General features: G+C 37.0%; 1 protein-coding gene across 4 annotated transcripts in view; it reads left to right on the top strand.

Annotated features, from left to right (window-relative positions):
• Nucleotides 1-20,560, top strand: part of sox6 (SRY-box transcription factor 6) — a 480,402-nt gene extending 459,842 nt beyond the window's left edge. For 2 of the 4 annotated variants that reach the window (XM_020517374.2, XM_048606988.1), the window contains exons 12-14: nucleotides 4,527-4,700; nucleotides 13,562-13,778; nucleotides 16,056-20,560. In XM_020517374.2, coding sequence (XP_020372963.1) covers nucleotides 4,527-4,700; nucleotides 13,562-13,778; nucleotides 16,056-16,359 — 695 coding nt within the window. In that variant the 3' untranslated portion in view covers nucleotides 16,360-20,560. Of the gene's footprint in view, nucleotides 1-4,466; nucleotides 4,701-13,561; nucleotides 13,779-16,055 lie in introns of all 4 variants that reach the window. The other 2 variants (XM_020517366.2, XM_048606987.1) reach the window with 1 other exon arrangement.
• The last annotated feature ends 1,127 nt before the right edge of the window (nucleotides 20,561-21,687 follow it).

Here is a 21,687-nt window from a genome sequence, read left to right as displayed (position 1 = left end):
CTACTTCATCAAATGCCTTTCTAGTGTCTGTTTAATCAAGGACAATATATCTAAATTCCTATAACAGCATTTTCTATTTAAATTCAAATTCATTTTTAGTGAAATCTAAAAAGATCCACAGCCAATCTATCCCTAACTATCCTATAATCGCTGTGTCTGTAATAGACTTGAATTGTTTAGCTGGCTATTACTGGAAAACAGACCTCATTCTCACATAACTAGCAGGAAAAGCTGAACAGACTGGGCTTTTTTCTCCAGAAAAGGGAAGACCGAGAGCTGATCTGATAGAGATCTTTAAAATTATGACAGGGTTTTACAGAGTAGACATAGCAGATGTTTCAACTGGGACGCATGAATGCCTCAGTTTGTAGTATTCCTGCTTCGCAACCAGAAAACTTTGGTTTAAAGTGCCATGACTTGTAGCTGTGTTGATTTGTGCCTCAAAACAGACTGTTAATCAATAAGTACAAAATAATCATTTATAATGGGTTTAGGGGAACTACTTGATGCAGAAAGTGCATGATTTACGCAGGTGTGATTAAGCACTACACTCTGAAGGATATTAAAAATTGTGGTCCCTGGACAGAACTAATTATCACTGTGCCACAATGTAAAAGTTGCTTGCAGAAATACCTTGGAGAGATCCAGAGTGTTGTGATTTAAAGCCAAATTCTTGATATGACCAGAGTTTTCACAGGCAGCGTTCGCCATGAAGAATTCATGTGATACAACACATATAACTTTAGATATTCAGAGGTACTCTCAGTGATTTTCTAAATTAGTTCATGGGATGGTTTCTGCTTCGCTGGTTTGGCCAGCATTTATTACCCATCTGTAAATGCCCTGGAGAAGACTGTCTTATTGAACAGCTGCAGCCTTTTGGGTATGGGGACAACTAGAATGCTGTTATAGAGGATGTTCCAGGATTTTGACCTAGTGACGATCAAGGAATGCAATAAGGTTTCAAGTCAGAAAGATGAGAGACTTGGAAAGGACCTCACAGATGATGGTACTATCCTTCTAGGTAGTACAGGTCACAGGTTTGGAAGGTGCTGTTGACGGAACCTTAGTTATTGCAGTGCATCTTGTAGGTGGTATTCACTGCTATCGCTATATTGGAGGTGAAAGTTATTAACATAGTGCCAATGTATAGGCTGTTTTGTCCTGGATAGTGTTGAGCTACTTGAGAGTTATTGGAGTTGCACTCATTCAGACAAATGGAGAATAGTGAGTCAGGATTTGAGTTGCTCACTGCAGAATTTCTGTCCTTGTAGCCACAGTGTTTATATGACTGGTCCAGTTCAGTTTCGTAAATGGAAAAGCCCGGGATGTTGATAGTGGGGGATTCAGCAATGGGAATTCCATTCATCAAGGGGTGATGGTTAGATTCTCTGTTGTTGGAGGTAGTCTTTTGTGCTCCACACATTCAAATCAATGTTACTTGCCACATGTTTGCTAAATCCTGGATGTCATCCAGATCTTCCTCCATGGATACAGTTTGCTTCAGCATCTGAGGAGTCAGGAAATTTGCTTAGGCAGTTTATAATCTCGATTGTGTTTGCATTAATTGTAGTAACAATAACTGCTATGGTGACCAAACATTTTTCTTTAAAATATCTATCTAGCACAGTAAGGATGTGATTGGCCAGGTTATTACTTTAAAAAGAGTTTGGGTAGAATATACGATGTGGGTTTTCTCTCCTGACCAGAAATAAATGCTTTAATGAAAAAGAAGAGACTGATTTTAACTGACCATGCTACTCCTATCAATAGATATTTTCCTACTCAACCTGTTAAGAGATATTAATCCATACCTCTGGATCAGGTTGGACTTGAACCCAGACCTCTTGACCCAGAGGTAGGGAGACTACCGCTGTGCCATAAGAGCCTCACTCCTAGCTGTGTTTCTTGGCTGTGAATTTCCTCTGGGTGTCTTCCAATGATTACAATTTTAGCAGAATATCTGCAGGTGCCTATTTAAAAAAAAAAGGTAAATCATTGATGCCACTTCTGTACAGTTTTATGCCCAAATTATGATCGTAATTGAGGAAATCCCAATGGGAATTAAAATATCCTTATGCTTGATCAGCTCAAATCTGCATTGTTCTTTTTAATTTCTCCACTCAGCAGCTTTAATTCTCACTTCCTTTCACAATGTATCATGTGGAAGAGTACTCAATGTAAAATGGAAGCAATGGACACAGACAATGTTTTTTATGAAGTTTTTCTGCACTGTAACATTGAAGATTTAATGAGTTGGTATAGTCCTCAAATGTGGCCTTGAGGAATAATTTTATCAATGCATGTTTCTGGTGTTGTGTCTTGGCTGCCGAGAGTGCATATTGAGAATTTGAGCATGGTGCTTCCCATTATTTTCTATCTGTTTAAAATTATTGAATTAAAAATGATGTAGACTACATATCTGTCATTTTTGAAAGCTCTACTGCCGAGGAGGGAGCACAAATTCAGAGAATTGCTCATTTAGTGTTGTATTTGTTTGGAAATGAAATGGAATTTATCATACCAAATGTTGTTCTGTCATATTTTTAAATATAGAAGTTTTTATTGATTCGTAGGATGAGGGTGTCATTAACAAGACCAGCATTTAATATAAGATAAATAGGAACAACAGAAAGTTGATTTTTCCTCAAAGTCTGCTCGAACAAGATTATCGCTGTTTTTCTACTTGTATCCACTTTTCCTGTTTTATCTTCATACCATTCAATTTTCTTTGTACACCAAAGATGATCAACCTCTGTTTTGGATATACTTACTGCTGACCATCCACAGATCCCTGGGGTAGCAAATTCCGAAGATTCACAACTATTTGAGTGAAAAAAATCTCTCTTCATCGCTGTCTTAACTGGCTGATCCCTATCCTAATACTATGACCCTAAGTCTAGAGACCCCCCAGCCAGGGGAAACAATTTTCCTGATCATGTCAAAGTTTTAAGAACTTGATATTTCAAATAGATCACTACTCCCATTATTTACCATTACTTGGGAAGATGGTGGAGGGCCACTATCGTAGCTTACTCGGTCATTTCACAGGGCTGTTAAGATTCAACTAAATTGTTGAGAGTCTGGTGTCATATGTATGTCAGATTGGATAACATTCTTTTTCCCTAAAGGACACCAAGTAGGTTATTACAACACTCCAGCTGCTTCATGGTTGCCACTGCTGATTCTAGCCTGTTAATTCAGATTCCAGGTTTATTTACCCCCACCAGCTGCTTTTCCGGATAATACCTTCTACTTTAGGCCATTAGCCTTTGGCTCTGGGTTATGTCAGCAGTAACATAACCAGTATGGCATTGTATTCCAAAGTTGATCTTTTAAACCCATGATGGATGAAAACTGAATCATGGATTCTCAACACATGATTAATTATTACTTTTAAAAATTATGGACTTAAATTTGTAATTGAAAAGCCAATATGAGACAGAAACATGTTGATAGCTGAGAAACTGATCATCTGTATAGTGCTTTATTGTACAAGGTTATATCAGAATATTACTTTTAAAATGAACTCATTTAATGAAAATTCAATTGCTTTGCAACCATTTGTGTGATAATTCACTTACGAAATAGCATAATTAAAAAACATACAGAATATTGTACTGAATCATATTGTATAAAATACCCCTATAGATGGAGAGCTAGTGTTATGAGAGGGGAAAGAACAGCAAGGGTGGTGACTAAATGCTAAAACAAGATTCATTCACTCATGCTCTTAGTCAAACCTATGAAAAATGTTCATTCCAGCTTAGCTAAAAGAAGCTATCCTAGCATTGCAATTTTTGCTTGTAAAACGTGGCTTACAAACCTGAAGACACACCTCCATTAGATTAGAGACCCTTTCAAACTAGTGTCAAGAATGCAGCAATTTCAAATTCAGCTGAACCTGAACTTGCAGCTTTCTCCAGCTCATCAAACTGTCACTCAGCAATACTCAGTCGTGACACATTGAACAATGTTTGGTGCCAAAAGAGATCTGAGTATTCATTCTCTGAGGGCCCCATTGCTCAAGGAACCATGTGCTTATCTTCCTAAAAGTAGCAGGAACCTGATGACTCAACATATTCTGATATGTAAGAATAAAGGCTGAACGTTTATGTATGCAAACAAGCCTATTTATTCTGTTAAAACAGTGTCAATCAGAAAGCAATGGCACTGAGGGCATCATAAATTTCTGAACTGTTCCTGAGGAACAGACACTAGCTGTCATGTCTGAACTAGCATTTCACTGCTGGGGTAATGGATGCCTTCATCTGGCCCAGCAGTCAGCAGATTGCCCTGTGTTGATGGATACTGTCAGCTGAATGCTACACTAGATTTCACTGCACAATAAACACGGTTCTCTGAGCCCATGCAAAGTGAAATCAATTTATCCTGTATGCTCTGCGCATGCTAAATAAAATTAATGTACTGTGTTGCTCTCTTTTCTTCCTGCTCCGATGTTTCAGGGAGTAAGGCAATGAATGGGTCTCCAGCTAAACTACAGCAGTATTATTGTTGGCCAACAGGAAGCACTACGGTGACGGAGGCACGGGTTTACAGAGAAACCAGGGGTCGCAGCAACAATGAGCCACATATCAAACGACCAATGAATGCGTTCATGGTGTGGGCAAAGGACGAGCGCAGGAAGATACTGCAGGCATTTCCAGACATGCATAACTCAAACATCAGCAAAATCTTGGGTGAGTGGCTGAAAGAAGTGTTTCAAACAATGCAATGGATACCCACTAACAGCTTCTTCTTGGAGTAGTATATCTTATGTAAACTTGTATTGCTGATAAAAGATGCATTTCATCCTCCACTCATCAGGGCAGGTGCAATCATATCAAACTTGAAAAGGAACCACAATTTGCATTGCTTGAGAAAGGGTGCTGGTTGGATGGCAAGGGGAATCTTGTTGAGGTGTTACCATAGGAATGCATCAGGGAACTATTGTCCCACATGCATTTGTTTACTTCTGTTTTCAGAGAAGTGAGCCCTGTTTATGATTAAAAATATATCCTGGCAAAAATAAGTGAGCTGTGCACTGAGTCTGACTGATAATTTAATATTGGTTGTTAGTGTAATTCCTAGTACACCTAGGATTGTTCAGCTAGTGCTGTCCAAGCGCAAATGACATCTAATATTGAACTCTATATTTTGGGTTTCGCAAAAATGGACTGGAGGAGAATCATTAGTACTCTGCCTCTTGCAGGCAGCCAAAGAAATATGCTGTTTGATGCAACCCACTTTCCAACCAAACAGCACTTTTTCTGAACCTGTATATAATGTTGTTCCCTTTGAAATTTGGTGTTCTTACATCTGACCTGAAGAGAGCAAGACAAAAAGCTTTGACAGCATGTCTCTTTGTTCAGCAATACTCGAATCATTATTGTTACACTGTATGACTATGGAATCAGAAGTGTGGAGTAAGTTGGCACTAGAAATTACTTACAAATCTGTAATCGATACATTAGCTAACTCTCACTTAGGAATAGATATTTAGAATTTTAATACAGTTTCCCATTTTACACTTAGTAGCAATGAAACCCTGATGCTGTCAATCAATGTAGGTATTCTGTCCACTCCACAGTGACAGATTACATTGGATACCGTGCCAACATTTCTAAGTCACATGATATTCCCTTATAATTACCGCTTGGTTGGATTTCCTCAAGTTCTTTCTATCATAGTTGTAGGATCCACTGAATCTTTGAAGTAACATGACAAAACTGACTTTGGTTCGTCATGAAGTATGTGCATTTGCTATCCTGAATTAATATAGTAAAAAGAAAATAAAGGTTAGAAGATGATTGCAGTTGCAAAAGATGTTAGCAATAAGAAGCATAATCTTTACATATAAGAATGCTGTTGAAATTCATCAAAGTCATTGAGTTATAAAAGATATTAGATGGTATTGATTAACTAGTTTACTTAATCAAATTAAGGATCAAAAGACATTAATGGAAAGTAATGCCAAATAAGTTGAGGATATGTATCATGAACAACTTTTTCTTTTAAATTGTAATGAAGATTTGGATTAATCTAACAAATAATCTCTTTAAACAGCTGGTGAAAGCAAAAAGGACATTTTTTAATAATTTGGAGCTATATTCTCCAGCACAGATAAAGCCTGCATAAATTTTACGTTTTATGTTTGATAGCTTTAAAGTTTTATTTTACTGTGACCAGCCTGAGTTTCTTTTCCTGCTAAACAAGAAAGCGACTGGTTTAGCTAGTGAGAAACCAAAAGAAATGAGGATGCTGAAAATCAGAAACGAAAAGAGAAATCGATGGAAAAGCACAGCAGGTCTGACAACATCGGTTGAGAGAAATACAAGTTAATGTTTTGGGTCCAGTGACCTGAAGGTTCTGAGAAAGGGTCACTGGACCTGAAATGTTAACTCTGATTTCTCTCCATAGATGCTGCCAGACTGCTGAGTTCTTCCAATAATCTGGTTTTAGCTTAGCTGGTGACTTAGCCTTGGGCAATCATTGAACAGGATTTTAAGAGATGTCACTGTGGGGAATGCACGTGGAAAGTGCCCATAAAATTCATTGCATGGCCTACCAGCCACGCACCTGCTTGCCTGCAACCTCTCAGAAATTTTATGGGACATAGGCAAGGCCTAGGGAGACCAAACCTCTTTTGCTTTAATTGAGTGAATTGTCACTGCTTCCCCGCAGGCTGGAAATTTTAGCCGAGTAGGAGGCCAGGGATGTTGGGTCTTAGGTGGGAAAGTGGTAGAGGCTGTTCCATTTCTTATCCTTCTTTCTTGATCAGGTCAGCCTCCCTAAGTCTGCACACCCCCCACCCCAGTTGGAGTTCAATCTAGTCAACCTCTTTAACTTCCCAACATCCTCCCTGTTGGCCTTGCACCTAATACCCCTGTCCTGTCCATGCCATAAGCCCTCTCTACTTAACTTTGTTTTTGGCTTCCAGCACTTAGGCTCATGGCAGTACATTTTGACCAAAGGGTGGCCATCGCTCCTGGTGTTGTTTCTGCGACTGCAGAGCCTCCAGCTAAGAAATGTCAAATGACTACAAAGCAGCTGATATTGGGATAGGTGCAGACCCTGCTGATATCTTTGGTGGCAGGGTGGCAAAATCCACTGTCCAAAAATTCCTGCCCAGTAGGTGAGAGTGCTGTTCACTTTAGTAAGTGGAGAAAAGTGGTTTGGTATTATAAACAGCATTTAGATTCAGAAACAGGCATGTAAGTTATTGAGTGCACTTATAATGAGAAAATGCTTATCATGGAAAACCAAACAAATCTTCAGACACTGGACTTGCAGATGAAATGATAGTCATTCCAAATATTCATTCTGCAGAATCAAGCGATTTTGGTGGCTGATCTGGATACAGTCTCAGGCAGAAGGACAGCACTGTGGGAGCAGGAGCAACATCTTAGTTTGGTGTTGTGTCCAGCTGACAAAGCGGGAAGTAGTGCCTGCACTTTTAAAAACCCAAATCCCATCAGCCCACTGGCAGATCAGCAGTTTATATCAATGAAGAGGATCAAAAGGCAGAGCTCCAAAGGCCAAAAAGCATTGAAAAGCGGGTGGATCTGTCTGACAGGCTGCTGTCTGGATACCACTGGCTTGGAATTTCTAATAGCACGTTCAATAATTTAACATACAGTTCTTTTACTTCTCCAGTTCAGCAGCTGAATTTATGCTGTAATGAAATGAGATATTACTTTCAGAGAAGTACTGATTGGTATTTGTACAACATTGATTAGATTTAATTGAATACTGACTGATCATCACTCACACCACACCCCTGCCTCAATTGATAGCTACAAGGATTTATGATCGCATTATCCATAAAATAAAGCGTTAAGCATAACATCATAAATATCAATGAGTTCTATAATTATTAATTGAAAACTAGATCTTCTTAATATTAAATTGTTTCTACTGTGGAGAAGAATTTTAAAACTTAACTTTTGAAAGTTACTGAACCACTTCCATTCACTGCTCTCAAGCTTAATTCATTGATAGCATGACCCAATTTATATAATAGATACATTCGGTTATAAATTGAAAATCCTTCATTTCCCTCGATTATATTTCTGAATTTATGTTAGATTTAAAATATTTATTGGTCAAACCTGAAATGGAACATGTCATGAAATATGTCAATCCATTTCATTCAATTAGTTATTTATTATACGATCAAATAGTGTATCTCAGTACTTATTAATAATGTAATTTTGTTATAAAAGATAGGATCGTACCACATGGGAAGGTTAACTCTTGCTGAATTGTTGTGAATTACTTTAACATGCAGATTATTTTCTGATATGACTGCCTCAAAAAGGAATTTCCTGCATATTTCTACTGAATAATAGATCTGTGCCTTGAAAGGATGGTGTGGAATGTTAAAGCATGAATAGTCCTATAAAATTACTTAGCCACTATAAAGGTAACATTTAATATCTTCGTTAAAGTGAATAAGGAGAAATTTCAGAGAACCAGATTATGCCTTTGTTTCAACGATCCCATGATGACATTCTAAGTCTGATTTTTACTGCAGTATAGACACAGAAATATGGATATGTTCATGGCAGAAATCTAGAGTGAGCGCACTGAAAGTACAGAATTGCAATAGCAATAGATTCTCTGTGTATTCAAAATTTGATGATCATTTTTGATTACGCTCAAACATATCAATAACAATTGGTTTCACATGGTTGCAGTGCCAATGTTTTGCCTTCATTTAATTTCACTTTTCAATGATAGGTTCTTCTTGAAATTAGCTTTTTATACAATATTTTCACAAATTATAGGTTTATGAAAAATTAACTTATTTGTTGAATAGCTGCTTGGGAACTATAATCAGGTGAGCAGGTTTTGAATCATTCTGAAAGACCAAACCTACTTCCATTCATTTTTGTCATAGAGAACATCTGGTCTGTTAAACATGGAAATACAAATTCATAGCAGAAGTGTAAAATATTCTGCAGGTTTCTAATGCTCTTTAAGTCTACTCAGATGTCCAAGTTTGTGAAGTAGATTTGTGTTTTATTCCGTGTTGAGACTGAGCTGCCTAATGAATGATGAAGTGGCTTAGGAAACACAGGAATACCATTTTGCAATATTTATTCACAAGTTATAGAATCTTGACTTGAAACATTATATTTGATAGCAAAGGCATTCATGAACAGTTTTTAAGAATTCAGTTAAATATCAATATATTTCGTCTATAAGCAGTGATGTTCTAAATCTTTGGTGCCATACAGTGCAATAAAAGCCCTGAAGAATGCCGACAAGAATAAATCCCCACCTTCTCCCCAACCCCACAGCCCCAAACACACACACGTGTGGTGTGGAGAAAAGTGAGAAAAAATTGTGTTTTTTAAAGTGAGTCACTCTGCAATCCAATTAGGAACCATAACTTATTACACCACGATGGTCGTACATTTAATAGAATTTTTGTCTCAATCCTTTTTGTACTCATTGAGGTGAAGAATGCCAATCCTGCTGAGTAGAATATGTTTTATACCCAAAATTGACCTCCAAGGTTCCATTCAAAGGTTAGGTCAAAAATTGTTTGCTGAGCGTTACTTTACTGAAGCCTTGACCATACTAATCCCTGGTAAGAGTTACACTTGAATGGAAACAATTAATAAAAATATTGCTCATTTAGCAGCCCAAGACTCAAGCCTCTCAAGACTGGAGACCCGTGACATATATATTGTGGTTCAAGCAGAGTGTGAACTGGCCTATATGTACCTTGCTCACAATTAAATTGCCAGTCATCAAAATGGAAAGCCTTTTTCTCCTTTAAGTACATTAAGTGATGGCATTTACTTCTGCAATTTTTTTCAAGTTGATGGGCTTTTAAAGTCACACATGGTGACATAATAATACAAACAAAAGCAGCTTCACATGATGTGCCCAGATGTAATAGCAAATGAATTTCTGACCGCTAGTACAGCACACCTGAAACCTATAAATGCAATCCTTTTGAGTACCCAAATCATTTGTTGTTTAAAAAAAATGTTAGTTTTCTCCTTTTAGAGCATTTTAAATTTGAGTAATAAATGAACTTGAAATTTTTTCTGTGAATGTGTTCTCACAACAGAAATTATTTTAAATCCGATTTGTAATTGTATTCAAAAATATTGGAAGTGCAGAATTCATGGGTGGCAAGACAAGTGATGTTTTCATCTCTTCTCCCATGCTCTGAGGCAAAACATGCACCCCTAAAGACTTGAGTAGTACTACTGGAAATGCAATCCAGATGTGTCAGGCAGGTTTCAGTACTGTACAGCTCTAACTGTTGAACTTACAACTAACTCTTTAGGAAGCTGTTGAAGGACCAAGCTGCTTCATTACTGGACATGCTTGTATGCATATTGAAAGTAAACGGTGCAGGTTCAAAGCAAGGAAAGTGGATCTTTTCTGATGTGCATTAGCTCAGAATGTGCAATGTGAAAATTACAAATCATTTTGTCTTCTTGAAGAAAGGAATATTGTTTGGCACCAGCCTTGGATTTCATGGACAGATGCCTGCAGAAATTCTTTAAAGTGTGAGAAAGCCGTGATTGTGGCCAATGCATATTGCAAAATAACTGTACAGCTATGATACAGGGCAACTCTGTTTAAATTTAAAATGGGGAGTTCAGAAGTAAGTTACAGTAATTTCCAGGTTTATCAACTGATGGCAATGGGTACAGGAAAACAAAAAAAGCTATATTTACAAGATGACGAGAGGCTGGAGCAGTGGCTTAGTGGGTTAAAAACACTTGCCTTGTAAACAGGTGATCCTGAGTTTCAATTGGCAATGCCTTTTAAAGGGCTGTTGTGGCACACTGGCTCAGAAGTAGGAGCACTACTAGAAGGTGCAGGTTCAAGTTCCAAGGGTGTGTTATACCACATCTGAACAGATTGATTGATTTAACAATATCTACAAGATGACTAGGAACAAAAATTTGATTAATCTCTTGAGCACTCAGCTAACCCTCTTGACATTTCACTCATTGGCTCATTATTAGAATCTGTCCACTTCACAGATGCAAAATTCTATTCACATTCCATAGGACCAAGAAATGTTTTAAATGTGTAAACTAAGGCCAATAGTAGTGGGAATCTCAAAATTTGAAAGGAGTAGTGTGGCAGTAATAATTAGGTGACACCAAACTTCAATTTTGAAAGCATGTAGGATGTAGGCAGCTTTAAGTTTCTGTAAAAGAGAGATAAATGGAAGAGACTCTACAGTGAGTCTTCATTTCAACTCAGTGAAGATGCAGGGAAGAAGACAAGTGATTATGATGTTGAGGTGCTGAAGATGAAAGTGACAAATTGGGATGATGCCAAGGAGAAATTCAAAGTTGAGGGTGGCGATAAACTGAAGGATAATGACTTAACATGGATCACCTGTATGAGCATATTTAGAAAGGAATGCATCTGGTGATGTGGCAACAGTTGCCAATCAGCATTTTGATGAAAAAGTTCTTGTTTAAGATCTTAGATTAAAATAATGCACTATTAAAATATTACCGTGCTAAACTGCCATTCCAAAAAGCATTTAAGACTCGCGTTCTACATATTAGTGTTCTTGTCCAGAGAGGAATATGGTTCCCTGAGCGAAATCAGAATATACCCCAAAGCAAGACATAGTAATCATAAATAATGGAAAAAAGATTTGTGGTCCTTCCGTATGAAGCTGATTCCATCTTTGATAGCCATGAAAGAAAAATAAACTCTTACCACAATTGTTCCACAGAATCTGTTTCTTGTTAAATGATTTGTTGATGTTCTATTTCCTCCACATTGGAAAAATCTGTTGGAAATTATGCCCCTTTATATAATATTTCTTCTACCATTTTCAGACAAGAGGGTCTACCTTTTGTAATTTTCAAAGGTAGGGACTCTTCCTTCAAAATTTTTCATTGTACATCAATGGATAGTGTTTGTAAGTTGTCTACAAACTCTAGGACAGTTCTGTTGGCAGCAATAGTGTATCTGTCAGTTCTAAGCTGTTGAGTGTATCGAGTGGCAAAATCAGGCCTGTCTTTAGCAATGCCCTGACTAAAATTTTGTTAGAAAGCACCAACCCTTAATTATAATTGATACCTTTATAATCACTGCATTTACTTTATTGCAGTAATGTCTTGAGCAACACCACACACAAAAAAAACAAGATTTGTTACATTGTATCTCTCCCCAAAACAAAAAAAAATACAAGCAGTTGGGATTAAATTAATTATGCATTCTTGAAAATCCTATTATTCTTTGTTAAACATTTGCAGCCTGAGAAAGAGTAAGTGACCTAGTAAAACCTAATAAAGATTGGACAGCTTACATGGGAGAGTGTGGACTTGTGTTGAAAACTTCATGTCACCTTATTTTAAATGTTCAAGATAAAGGAACTAGAGTCAGATTTACCATTAAAAAATTCCAGAGTTTTCATTTTTCTTTCTCTTTTGCTTGCTACTGCACTCTGCAGTTGTCCCCAGGAGAATTGTTAGTGTACAGTAGGGTTAAGCCTTTACATCCTTAAATTAATGCTTTCAACGTTTTTTACTTGGCAGTCTCCTCAAAAAGGAAGAGTTTAATGATAAAATGAAACATACGGTAGCTGGTTAACTACTTCAATTTGTGCTTGATGTTTATGGGCATTTTCTTTAAAATAAGTATGTGACAGTGCAAGTAGATTGAATGCTTGTTTTCAAAGAATACTTTTTTTTGACAATTTAATCCTTTGGAATTTAGAGAAAAAGCATTATTGTTCTGCCAAATACTAAAAGAATAGAAATGTTTGAAACTCTTAATAAGCAGATTGGATTTAGAAATAAGTTATTGTGTAGGTTTCATGTTGTGATAGTTGCTTTAATAGTCAGAGGACTTCCTTATTTATAGAGTACAAACATCTGCAGAATAACATGTGCAGATTGAATATTCATTTCAGCCAAATCAAGTGCTAATCCAAGATAACACTGTTCAGAACAGGAGAGAAGCTAACCAAATAACTAAACAATAGTAAATAAAAACTGAAAGAACTGCAGATGCTGTATATCAAAACCAAACACAGGAAAAGCTCAGCATGTCTGGCAGCATCTGTGGAGAGAAATCAGAGTTAATGTTTCAGGTTGAGGTACCCTTCCTCAGAACTGATGATAGCTAGGAAAATGTCAGTTTATATTGCAGAAGATAGGTTGGGGGGAGGAAGGAGTAATCTAAACAATGGTTCTGAGTAAATGAATCAGATGGTACTTCCCTCGTGATAGGACATTCTTAAGGTACTGGTTTCAAGTCCACGGAGGAAGCCAGTGTGTTTCAATGCAGCACCTCATACTGAAAAATATATCCGAGTACTTTGTCAGGATAACATTAAACTTATTTGTGGTGTCCTGCACAGTAAAATAGATTACTGATGTTCATAATCTTTGTTAGCCTTTTATTCCCAGTGATTTTTAACCAGGCATAACTTAGCATTAAAATTGAATTGTGTGCTTATGCAAACAATGTCTTGATTACAATATCACACAACCCACGTTCTCAGACGGTTTAATGTGATGCGAGCTGCTTTTTGATTTTTGTCGGTCTTTTGTAGGATCTCGCTGGAAGTCCATGTCCAACCAAGAAAAGCAGCCATATTATGAGGAACAGGCGAGGCTCAGCAAGATGCATTTAGAAAAATACCCTAACTACAAATATAAGCCCAGACCAAAGCGCACGTGCATTGTGGATGGCAAGAAACTGCGTATTGGTGAATATAAGCAGTTAATGAGAAACCGAAGGCAGGAAATGCGGCAGTTCTTCACTGTGGGGTACGTGTTATTATGTTTTTAATAGAAACATTTTCTAAAGTATGAATTCTCAAAGGTTAATTTGGAAAGAAGTGTTGTTCAAGAGAAGCAGCAAACAGGTTATAAATATATTGGCACCTGAACCTCTCCAAACCAGCAGCCACTTCGCATATATTCCAGACAGGAAATAGGCCAGTTGCATGTTAAAATGCAGCAAACCAGCAGAAACACATTGGGAATTAATATACATGCAAATAACTTTCTTGTTAATTTTATTTATTCAATTTCTGTTCAAATAATTTTGCAATCAGTAATCTAAGACTTCTTTTTGACATTTCGCTTCAACATTTCCGTTGTCAGTTGAATTGTCTGACTAATTAGCATTATACAATTTACCAATCTCAGCAGTGGGATAATTTACATATTTAGTTCAGAGCAAGTGCCTATAAGAGATACCTGCCCTAATTCAAGCCAATCCCAGAGCAAAACTGTTCCCAATTGTTCTAAATGTGATCCCCCAAAGACCCAAGGAAAAACAAAAACAGAAATGGCTGAGAAACTCAGCAGGTCTGGCAGCATCAGTGGAGAGAGAAATATAGTTAACATTTCAGGTTTAACATGGATTTATTGATGAGTTTCTCCAGCACTTTTTGTTCTTAGCATCCGCTTTTAGCTGAAGAAAACATGTTTTCCTCCCAAGTCCTCAGCTTTTACAGAAGAGATATCAGCAATAGATTACCTGTGGGATTGATGTGCCTTACTCTAGGAAAGGACAGGGACTTTCAAGTATCACACGACAAGTATACCAAATGTTGGGAGTTCTTATGAAGGCTTTCCTGAGTATTAAGGGAGAAATTCAAAGTGAAGTTCATGAACTGTCAAGTTCCCCTGAGAAGCAGAGGTGAGTAGGATATATCTAGTTATCCCCTAAGCAGAGTTGAGTGGTCCAGTTTAGAAAAGGCAGAATCTCAGCAAGAATTCTGCCTCATATTCTGAGCCCTTTTGGTGAAAATGGAACCTCTCCTAACCTAGGAGGCTTGGGGGCCAGCATTTTTAAAATACAGTGTTTAACCGGTGTCCCTGTTTTGTAGTTCTTAATTGGTTGGTCAAACATTGGTGGAAATACTGTTCTGTCAGTATGTTGTGAGACAAAATGGAGAAAATGGTTAGGAGAGTACAGGGTGTATTGGTCTATTGGTGTGATATAAGCACCCATCAGATTCAGACTGCTCCGACTGTCTTTCTTTGCAGTTGTTGCTGACAGAACAAATAATGCAAGAACATGATGACATTTGATCTACTAGTTTTATAATAAACTTGAGTCTACTAGCTATGATCACACATGCACTCTAACAAATCCACCATGGCATGGGCATGGTCATTTGGAAGATTGTAATGGGATCTGTGTGAAAAATGGAAGAAGGTACATGAACAAAGTATAATACTCAAGGGAATTCACTTATCACTTAATGGCTAATAATACCTCGTCCAGATACATATAAAACAAAATGGAAGTTGCACCTAGCCCACACCCTCTGAAGATTTCATACCAGAAGTGATATACAAAGCATCACACATTGTTGCTAATGCTGTGAAAAAGGGGACAAGCTTTGACTTAATCAACTTTTCTGCATTAAGAGGGAACAGTTGGATTTTTCCACCTTTATAAAGGTTCTGGGATTAGAATTATGGAGCTCAGTCCAGGCGATTTGACTCTGATTGTCATCCTTGGATTATTTGGACCATGATCTACTCGACATTTATAGGGTTGTTAAAGGAATGAATGAAAGTAAACCTAGAACAATACTTTGAAATTAAACTTGAAATATAGAACAAGAAGACACAGATACTAATTTTAGGATTCATTCCTGGAAATTGTATTACACACAAACAGTGATCAACATATGGAATTAATTTCCAGATAGAGAAATGGAGACAGTAAGCACAGATTTATTAAAGAAGTAACAATGGTTGCAATAGTGATACTAAGATTTAGCCTGTATTTATTTTATGAACATTTGAAGTAAGTGGAATGGAAAGTGCAGTCCTGTTCTGTGATGGGATAAGAGTCATAGAGTATGCTGACAAGGAGCTATAAAATGTGGGAATCTGACAGCATGAAATGTCCCAACCTCCTCTACAGGTAGAATGTTACTCAAGATCCTTATACCAGTGCTGTCAACTGCCACCAGTAGCAATATTATTAGGTTCAAGTAAATGAGTCATGTTCATCATGTCTTCAAAATAATTTATTTGTTGATTTCAGTTGCTAACAAATCAGTTTTCACCTCTGCATAGGCAACAACCTCAGATTCCAATCACCACGGCAGCAGGCGTAGTGTATCCTGGTGCTATCTCCATGGCAACCACAGCAGCATCACCACAACTGACATCCGAGTGTTCCAGTGAATCTGGCAGTCCAGAGCCAAGCATCCCAGTCATCCAGAGCACTTACAGCATTAAGGGAGAAAGCGGCAACCTGGGCGTGAACGAAATGATAAATGGTGAAGATGAAATGGAAATGTACGAGGACTATGAGGATGATCAGAAATCAGACTATAGCAGTGACAATGAGAATCAGGAGGCCATCAGTGCCAACTGAAGAGCAACTGCAATCAGACTGTTATTTTGAACAAAAAAAGTTATTGATGAGCCTGCATGTGTGGCTCCAACAGATTCATCAGCAATGGTCTTAAATGTTTCTTAATGTGTGAAGCATTCTGATTGTTCTTTTTATTTTTACAAAGTATCATGGACATTTTACATTACTGGCTACAGCCTGAAAACAAAAAAAAAGTCAGGACTTGAAAGCTGTTGCTTAATATAGATTCACAGCTATCTGGCAGTCTTAAGTTTTTTTTTCCTTTCTCTTTTTTGAGCTTGTTTTAAAATGCTTTAGTTACTGTTTTCTTAAGGGGTGGGGGGTTTTATTCTCACTCAGGTATGCTGTGCCAACCAGCAACTTGTGAATGTGTTTTTAATCTGAGCTATTTAAAATAACTTAAATTTCGTAGTTTTAAAAAGATTGGGGTTGGGGGTGGGGGGATGGGAACCAAAACAAAAATGGCAGCACGTGTGCACAAAGAGCACAGCATAAAGCAGAACAACAAAGAGCTGAGCCCTGACTGGCTTTCCTTTTTTTAAAAATTCTTTATTTTTGAGTTGCATATTGTACTGTTTGAATTAAGAAAGTGCCAAACTTCGAATAGCATTTTAATCTTAACACTCTGAAAAGTCTTATTTGGGAGATGCTACAAAAGTCTTAGACAATCTTCTGTCATCTTAATGAGGAACAAAAAATATATAGCTACACTTACCAATATGGTTCTTTCCAGACAACAGTGACGTTACTCAGGAATACGAACGAAGGATATCTATTTGAGACAGAGGAGGAGCTTGCCAGAGTGCATGTGTCCAAACACTTTTTCTTGATGTGTCACGATAGGGTGTTCAACAGTTATTTTTCACTGCAGCCAACATGAGTATTTGCTGCCTCACTTGTCACTGAAGCATAGTTTCCAGCCCTTTACCTCATTATGTTGGTTTCCGTTGAGAGTATCTTAGTCATTCCAGTGATCCATGGGGCCAATAATCTAGGATTATTGAGTTTAAAAGAAAACACAAGGGGGAAAGAAAGGTGTAAAACCTGGGGGTAAAATCAGTAACCATAAGTTTCTGGGTGGTCTGACCAAATGGAAAATACCTTTATCAAACCAGCTAAAAGGGTAAAATTTGAGCAGGAATAATTCCGTTACTCTGATTTTGCCCCATGTAATTGGCACTAGCATTCATCATCCTTTGCCTCCCCCCACAAAACACCCCTTGAATTAGGAAGCTTAGACTGGGCTAATCTTATTTCAGCCTCACAGGAATATTGTTGAGGTAACAGAGAGCGAGAGAAAGGAGAGAGGGGTCTCGATGTTACATTTGATTTATGTTCCAACTGACCCTAGAGCCTTACCTGCTGTTCAACGGTGTTAAGTAACTTAAAGAAAAACCATTTTTCATTCCTCTGCATTTTTAGCTTTCACCTTGATAAGCACAAATAGGGTAGGGATGAGTAGGGAGGGAACTAAACACTAACAGCTTAACATTTTACTTAATTTCACAATGTCTTAATTCAGCTACTGCATTGCTGTGAGCATTATGCATGTAAGGTCTTAAACATTAATGTGATTTGATATGCAGGAAGTGGGTGAGGTTTACCACACGTAGAAACAAGACAGGTAAATTACAAAAATATTATGGTACATCTCCATTAACTTGCCCTGTGTATTCAAATCATTCATCCCAAATACTTAATATGTGCTGGAAAATATAAATGACCATTATTAAATTTAAAAGGCACTATTGATAGTTCCATTGCATTTGAAATTGGGGAGAAAAATATCAACTATTGCTGAGAAGTGAGGCAGAATTCTGCTTATTATTTAAACCCAAAATGAATACTGATACTCCATTATTTAATGTTGGATTAGTTTAATTTAGACTGTGATGCTTTAGTTGGAATATCATGCAATGAGAATAACTGATGAACACACTATTTAGCAAATTATTCAAAGTACTAAGAGAAGTTATTCCTTTCAAAAAAATACTTTGAACTTTATATCTGGCTTCAACTTGAGGGAGGGAGGAATGAGGGGATGGTCTCTATTTCACATGATATAATTTATTAAGGTTCTTATAAATTCTGAGTAATAATCAGCTCCCCTCAACTGCTTTTATTTTTAAAATTCAGTTTTACTTAGGACAGTGTATGGCTTGTAGTTTGAGAGTACATATTTTAGTTCATTTTTCATTGCACACAAACATTTAGTTGTTTTAGCTGTTTTGTTGCCATGCCAATATGATATAGTGCAGGCTGGTGGGAAAACAAAGGACTGTTTTTTTGGGACTGAAACTTGATTATGCTTGTAGTGTGTGTATGTAAATATTTTTATATATATGTAATATATATAATGATACACATACACACATGGACACACACATTACATACACGCTCACACACACATACACACAGGATGTTTTAAAGTGTTATGAGCACTGGATATAAATGATATTTTTTATCACTTCTGACTAATGTGAAACTGTTGTAAGAGATACTACATGAACAAAATGTCACCTGTTCCGACTCGTGTGGGCCTGCCTCACAGTTGCCAGATTTGAGTCATTTTATGTCTAGTAACTTTATTTATGCAAAAAAAATGTTATGTATGAATACTTTGTTTTAGCTCCTGCCCAGTGTCCCTTTCTCCCTCACTTCTGTCATCCTTCCTTACCCTGAATTTTTTAAATCTTCCTTTTCTCTCTCGCCAACCAACCCCACAAACATTCTTCATTTTCTATATGACCGCTGATTGGCTAAACAGACGTTGCCAAGCTCATTATTTTTTATTAAATGGTCATAATTATTTCTTTGTAAATTGCATTTTAAGGTTGACTAGATCAAATAAATGTTTGTGTAATATTTATTAGCCGAATTCAGGCTCTAAAATATCACTGCAGAGTTATTCAACCAAGACAATCAAAAAAGGAAATAATACAAATTTACTTAAATTGGAGCTTAAAACAAAGTTACAACAAAAAAATCCACCATCTCATTTTAGATTTTTTTAAAATTGTAAATATAACATAGGAAATAGAATTCTATTTTTGTTCATGATACATAGTGAAATATAAGTTATGTATTTACTGTTTTGTTATACATCATTGTATGTTGGTCCACATTTTTAAATGCTGACAAATCGCTGTACCTCATGTAGATGCTGAACTCACACCCGCAATGATATAACAGTATTGGACCTTTAGCTGAGGCGTTCAGACACCTTGCTTGTGGTCAATTTCTCATGTTTTTGTATTGTAATTATTATTATTAAGGATATATATATAGCGTTACAGTTAGTAATGTGCAGAGTAGGGAAATAATTTTATTTAAAGAGAAAAAAATCACTTTTTGAATCATTGTACTGTGCCCCATTTCATGGTAGGAAAAAAAAACAAACAAACAATCAGACAAAATTTGTAATTTCTTTTTATGTATTCACCTTTTCCTTCTGTGTAAAAGTAAGGTTATCAACCTGGGGTTGGTCAGTGGGAGGGGGGTATTTGTGGAAATCAAACATTGTTCCATTCGCTCTAAGTCACTTCTCAAAGTGAGTTGTGATTATGGGAATGTGATAGCCAGCAACTCACTTTTAACTGTTTCTAAGTGGCATGATGGTGTTGATGAATTAGCAAGTCCTGGCACAATGACATGTAGCAATATGCGCCAACAGAGTCAGGAATATAACAACGAACACCAGATGGTAATGAGATACAAGATAAGCAGGGAACATGACAAATAGAAGAGGCTCTCACTTGATGCCACTGGTTCAACCAGTTAAGTCAATCTTACCTCAGTTGTATTTAAATAATAATTGGCCTCAATATTCATAGCTTTTGTGGCATAAGTAAATTAGTTTGGAACATTTCAGGTGGCTGCAGCCATGAATCAAATTGCCTTTCCAATTTTAGATCATTGCTTGCAAATATCATGCAAAGGCAGGCATGTCAGCAAACCTTGCCTCATTGTTATTGAATAAGATACTTTTTAAAAAAAAGTTTCCTTAATTTTCTCACACAGAAGAAGGGTAATGATTATTGTGAAAGGGGCAATGCCTTCCTTTAGAGTGTTTGACAAACCTTTATTTGGAAAGGGGAAAATACCAAGAGCTGTGCATCATTTTCAACATGTGCAATTAACATTTTTGACTTTCTTCTTTGTGTCATGTGTTACATTAAATGGAAAATAAGTTTGCCAAACACTTTCTTTTCCTAAATTTGGGTGATTATTATGTCTGATTATTTCATGCATCAGCAAAGCAGATGGGATCTGAATAAAAATGGGCAATTGTGACTGCAGCAAATTCACCCAAATCTGGCAGAAGTACTTAAGTATATGTTTAAAATATGTGTATAACAGACGCAGGAGATAGTCCTGATTCCTAGATTAGTAGCTGCACTTTTTGTGATGCCACATGTAGTAGGGTGGAGTAAGCAATGATGCAAAAGTTGTTGTGCATTGACAGCAACACCCTTCCTGGAAACTACCATTCTTAACAGTTCAGTGATAATTTCCCAGGCTGTGGCATCGTTTAAAACAAAACATATGTTGCATTAGTTGTTCTGTTTTAGAAAATAATAATTTTACCCAATAACTTGATCTGCCATATGCATTAGTCTCAAATTTGACCCCAGTGTCAAAATGATTTGAGTATTTTTTTTCTACATTTAACGCAGTATTGATAATGTGGAGTCCTTGCAGCAAACCAGTCATTTGGCTAACTGTGGAGTGACAAAGTGTATTTACTTTTTGGTGAATGCAATTAGGACTTGTTCCTAAATTTCACCCACCCTTCTTCCCCTGTAATTGTCACGAGCCAGCAAACATGCCAGGCTTCTGTGAAACACACAAGTGAGGTGTTTGCCGCTTTTGGGAGTATGGGGAAATGTGCAAATAACATTTTTATTTGTATCCTGCACACTGCAGCCTTGCTATGTGTATCTGCTGTTTGTCTTTGTCACTTGCGTTCTGTGCTGGAGTGTGCAATTTTATAAAATGGCCCGCTGTCAGCTTTAAGAAGAGTAACAGGAGTTCTTATATCATTTTGGTTCATTCATTAAGTATTTGACATTTTTTTTGTTGAAAAACTACAATTAAGACACGCTTATAAGCTGTTCCTACATAGCTTCTTACTGTAACCTTTATCTTCCAGCATTGGAAGCTATACTTTTCATTGTGATGTATATTGTGATGTTGTTTTCCATGTTAATTTAATCGGCACAATTCACTGACTTGCTGGACTGACATGCTAGCTGCTGGTAAAGTGTAAGAGGTTTGGTTAAGTTTTATTTTGTTTAAGCGCACGTGTGACTGACAACCTGGACTCTT

This window comes from Rhincodon typus, chromosome 17, assembly GCF_021869965.1.
Source record: "Rhincodon typus isolate 14 chromosome 17, sRhiTyp1.1, whole genome shotgun sequence".
NCBI classification, from domain to species: Eukaryota; Metazoa; Chordata; class Chondrichthyes; order Orectolobiformes; family Rhincodontidae; genus Rhincodon; species Rhincodon typus.
The sequence above is the reverse complement of the archived record's forward strand: the minus strand, read 5'-3'. Positions and strand labels throughout refer to the sequence as shown.